This window comes from Ricinus communis, chromosome 8, assembly GCF_019578655.1.
Source record: "Ricinus communis isolate WT05 ecotype wild-type chromosome 8, ASM1957865v1, whole genome shotgun sequence".
NCBI classification, from domain to species: Eukaryota; Viridiplantae; Streptophyta; class Magnoliopsida; order Malpighiales; family Euphorbiaceae; genus Ricinus; species Ricinus communis.
The window spans coordinates 4,223,748-4,229,133 of record NC_063263.1 but is presented as its reverse complement, the minus strand read 5'-3'; the positions used below and the strand labels follow the sequence as shown (position 1 = coordinate 4,229,133).

Here is a 5,386-nt window from a genome sequence, read left to right as displayed (position 1 = left end):
AACGATCTTCACAAAGACTGGGGAATCTTCTTCAGCTCCATCCATCTTTCAAGCATCCATGATACAACCAGTATCAAGGCCAAGGGAAAAAATTCCTATTCATTCATTCCAGTCCTCTGGAAACCATATCTATGCCGCCCATGTCAAGGGACACTTCGTCTGGGATGTTGCCCCAGAGATGTGCCGCCCAGGATGCACTTGTGCTGATGATTTAGACTTTGCTGAACCTTGCTTTCGACATCCAGAAAAGAATCCTCGAAACATGTCACCGGACACTCCATGTTCAGAAAGGAGATCAAAGTCAGATGACCGGGATCCAGACGATTCCCAAAAGCAACAGACAAGTAAAACACCACTCCCAATGTTTGATGATGCCATTGAGTTCCTTGCAAAAGAAGGAAAAACAGTCATTGATATCTCTTACGATGAATTCAAGGTACTATTAGCTCAACTTAAGGTCGAATATGGAAAACTCCCTTCTGCAACCTGCAGAAAAGAGATCCAGAAAGATCTAAGAGTTTATAGGCTGGAAAACGAAACCTGCAAGAGCTTAGCTCCCATAGGGTTTGAAACCACGGTTTCGGTTATAATGCCACGAACTTCTAGATGTTCTTCATCTTTGTCTTCCATATCAGCAGTACAACCAGCAATTCAAGAGTGCTACATGTTCCAGCCAGAGGACTTCCCTCCTTTAGGGAAATCGGAGAACAAGAGATCAGAAATCCTTCCTGCAAGGATTTCCCCCTCTGGATCACTAGAGCCGCTGACACCACCAGAAGAGGTGCTAAACTGGCAAACCTCCAACTCAATCGTCCAGAATACCTATCTAAAAAAGATAGATGGGAAACTAGACCAAGCTTTACACCTGGCTCAAAAGTTGGATCATAAGTTGGATACTTTCTCACAAGAAGTACTCCAGCTTCATTCATCGCTTACTGCAAAGTATCAGGCTCTGGATAGAGAGCTTCGGATACCTCAGCCCATTACACCCGCCTTCATACAAAAGGAAAAGGAGATCACACGGCTGAAGAAATAAATAGATCAAATTGAGCATGATCTTTGAAGAGACCACTCTACTATGATTCCATCCTTTACTTCAGCAGCCTCCACATCATCGGCTATTGCTCCTTCGTACTATTCTTCATTCCCTTTTCTTTCACAACCTGAACAACCACAAGAAACCCTTTATCAACCCTTTGGCACCTTCTCTCACCTTTACCCAAAAAACTCAGAAACCCAACAAAAGAAAACCTCTCCTCCTCTAGCCTCTAAAGACAAACTTCTAGAGCAATCTCTCATCAGTCCGTATGATTCAGAATCCTCTTCAAATACTTCAGAGATGGCGGACATCACTGAGATTCTCATGAACACTTCTGCTACTGATCCCAGTCTATAAATAGTGGAACTTTGAGGATGAGGATGCTCGGTCATTCTTTGCTCCCGGAGCTCCAAACCCAAGGTCAAAACCATGCGGGACCTTGGTTCACTTTTGATGACCTACCCCCGTCGAAATGGAAGGACAAGCTTTCCGAATTCTTGGCATGGATTGATCTTCAGATGACCCTTGAAGGGGCCACACTCAAAAAGGTCCTTGCCGAATTTGTCATAAGATTTACCGGAAGCTTAAGAGATTGGTTTCAGTCCCAGCCTGAGTACACTAGGCTTCAATTTGTCACTCTGCCAACTCTATCAGCAGCAGTAACAATCCTCCATAACCAGTTTCTTGGGAGTTATGACCTTGTCATAAGACAGCAGAAACAAGAGTTCTTTGATCGAAATTGCTGTTCATTAAAAATGAAGGATCTGAAAAAGCACTATTCGGCTATGTCCAAACTCTACTATGTCATTGGAGGACATGATGGTGACGATACACTAAAGTATACCTTCATCGCTTCTCTGCCGGATGAAATACAACCTGAGGTCAATAATATGATTGCGGCAACAAAGAGACCAGTCACCTCTATTACACTTGGCGAAATCTGGCAATTCACACTCTCTTCCATTAAGAGACTGTGTGATCAACAAGAGTTATTCAAAAGGTTATCTCAAAGGGACTTGATAGTTCAAAAAGCTTGCAACAAAAACCACCTCAAGATTAAGTGCAAAGCCGCCAACTGCGTCTGTTCAAATCATAAGAAGAAGTCTGGACATCATTTCCAGAAATACACGCGCAACAACAAGAAGTTCAGGGAAAAGAACCCAAAGAGATTCAAATACTTCCGTAAGAAACGGAATCAAGGGTACAAGTCTGACAGATGTTTCGTCTGCAAAAGAAAGGGACACTATGCAAAAAATTGTCTTAGGAATCCAGAAAAGTCAGCAAAGATGATTCAACAAGTCAGCATGTCTTTATCTCTTCCAGACTCTTTTGAAGCGGAGATAGAATCTCTACTTTCGAAGCAAGAGGATCTTACCCCATAAAGCTTATTTGGGTTAGAAATGGAGTTTTCAGACTCCACAGAATCCTCACAAGAATCTTCTTCAGACTCAGACGATAGTGAAATACCAATCTTGATGATTGGTCTGCATGAAGAAATTCAGGAGAATATTCTGGAAGATGTAATACAATATCCTCTCTCTCCAACCCTACTTTCTTCTTTCTTTGTTTCTTCTTCACCTCTTGAAACTTTTCAAATTACTACAAAACCCCCTCCAGTTCCATATATTTCCATACAGATCCTATCTTCAAAATACTCCAAGCCTGTACCAGTAATAGCTTTCTTTGACACTGGAGCACAAAAAAGCATGATAAACCCAATGGTTCTCCCATCAGAGTATTGGAAGCCCCATAATCAGTTCTTTAGGGCAGCTAATGGTCAAACCTTCAAAACCACTCTGATCACAAGACAGAAGATCGGAATACAATTCTTTCCTGATTGCGTTGTATGGACGCACATCATTGGTTCGGATCTTCCAAATAAGGATATCCTGATAGGTTTTGATGTTTATCATCAAGCTCAAAAGCTCCAAATTCTTCCAACTGGCATAAAGTTCAAGAGACAGTTTCGGCCATACACTGAAACTTCAAATATGTTTTCTCTGACAGATACTATTCCACCATTCTTACCATACACAGAAAAATTCCTTCAGTTCTGTCCAGAATCTCATTCACATTTTCAACATCCTCTTCCTCTGTGGAAAAACCCACAATTCTATATCAGTCTCCCCTTCAAACTTAATGAAGACATTAACCCTACTAAAGCCACACACATGGAAATGTCTCCCACAGACCTAGCTTTTGTCCGATCAGAATGCCTGATACTGTTACATTAAGGCCTAATTGAACCTACTACTTCACAATGGGCTTGCCAAGCCTTTTATGTGGAAAAAAGGTCTGAAAGGATTCGAGGAAAAAAGAGGCTTGTTATAGACTACAAGCCCTTAAACCATTTCCTTCAAGACAACAAATTTCCTCTTCCTCGGATCTCAAATCTCAAAGTCCATATCCAAAAGGCCCAATACTATTCCAAATTTGACCTAAAGGCGGGCTTTTGGCAAGACTGCATTTTGTATCCCTAATGCCCAATACTAGTGGACTGTTATGCCCTTTGGGCTCAAGATGGCCCCATCTCAATTCCAGAAGACCATGATTGAGATTTTTGGGCCTATCCTTTACTCTTCTTTGATCTACATCGACGACATCCTATTTTTCTCGGAAGCAGAGGACCACCACCAACTACTTTGCCATCATCCGGAAATATGACATTATGCTATCGAAAAAAAGCCTTTATGACGCCAAGAAATTGAATTTCTGAATGCATTTCAAGAATGGCCGGTACATATGGTCCCCACTGACAAAGGAACTTGATGATTTTCTAGAAGAGAATTTATCGGAAGAAACAATTCAGCCTTGAAATCCTAAACTATGTTCGAGAGGCCATTCCACTTGTCTAGTTACGTGCACGTGCACCTACCACCCTCAAAAATAAACTCGAGAAGAACCTCTCAGGGCGGAACAAATATAAGTCGAAAAACTAAAAGAGGTCCACACAATCATCCAATCCACATCTCTTCTTTAATCCCGTCATATCGGAGAACTTATTCTCCAAATAGATGCATCTGACTATGCATGGGGGGCTATCCTCCTAGAAAAGCTCCATGATAAGGAACAATTATGTGGATATGCATCGGGTCAGTTTTCCTCTTCAGAAAAATATTTTCGCACGACCTACAAGAAAATTTTGGCGGTCAAGTACGGGATAAAAAAGTTTGAATTCTTCCTGATTGGACAGCACTTCCTGGTTCGGATGGACAACTCTTCCTTCCCAAAGATTCTTGAATCCAACCAGAAGACCTTGCCTGAGCCCCAACTATTGCGATTAAAGTCATGGTTCAGCAGGTATGATTTTAAGGTTGAGTATATAAAAGGGATAAGAAACCTAATCCCGAATTTCTTATCCAGGCTTTCCAAACCTTAGAATCAGCCTATAGTCCTTCTCACATCTACCACAAATCTTCCCATAATTTTTATGGCTTCTTCATCTTCCAGAACCAACTTGCAACCTCCTTCACCACCAGATCTTCCCAACAATCTCACAACCAAACAAGTCACTAACTTTGCCCGGAATATGATGTTCCATTATTTAGCAACTTTTCAACAAAGGTCACTCCCAATACAACCCAACTTCTTCTTTCCAGACTACCCTTGGTGTCTGATTTATCACTTATCTCCTGAACATCCAAAGCATGAAAGTGAGTTATGGTTCCTATGGTGCCTATCTACAGTCTGTCATCATGCTATAGAAGTACCCATTATGAATCTTTTACACTTCTTCAACAATGAAGCAAACTCGGGGTCATATCCATGGAAATTCCTTACCTGGTTTAAAACTCCATATCAATGGACAGGAGATCTCCTTAAACTTATCCATGAGCATCGGTTATTCTCAGACAACATTTTCAAAGCTTCGGAATACCATGCTATTTTCATATTACACAGGCCCTATCTCCGACTGACAGAAAACACATATGCAACCCAAAATATCTGTTACCATTGGAGAACACTTAATAGTCCTCTACATCTTGCTTTGCCGGTAATCACAGAAGACCTAAAACAGGCCCTGCAATACATAAATAAATCAAGGATGACTAATGTCTCAACACCATTAGTATGCACATTCAATGGACATCAATCAACTAGACAATCCATTGATCATTTCTGTTTCTCTAATCTTCCGACCCCACTGGATGATCCTACCTTAACCAGAGCACAACAAGAAGCTCTCATGCAAGATTCCCAGCCAATGGATGATGATCAAAATGACGACATTTTCTAAGCATGTGAAGCTGTCGGCCACTCCTATTACTTTAAAGTAAAATATTAGGTATTATTGTCATATTAGGCATGTGAGTGGAGTGAATTATTGTATTCTGTCATATATGTGAG

At 41.2% G+C, this 5,386-nt stretch overlaps 1 protein-coding gene across 1 annotated transcript; it reads left to right on the top strand.

Moving 5' to 3' along the window:
- Positions 1–1,413: 1,413 nt before the first annotated feature.
- Positions 1,414–2,421, top strand: LOC125370900. The gene has a single exon (XM_048378332.1). It carries the CDS (start codon positions 1,414–1,416, stop codon positions 2,419–2,421), a length of 1,008 nt encoding a protein of 335 aa, XP_048234289.1.
- The last annotated feature ends 2,965 nt before the right edge of the window (positions 2,422–5,386 follow it).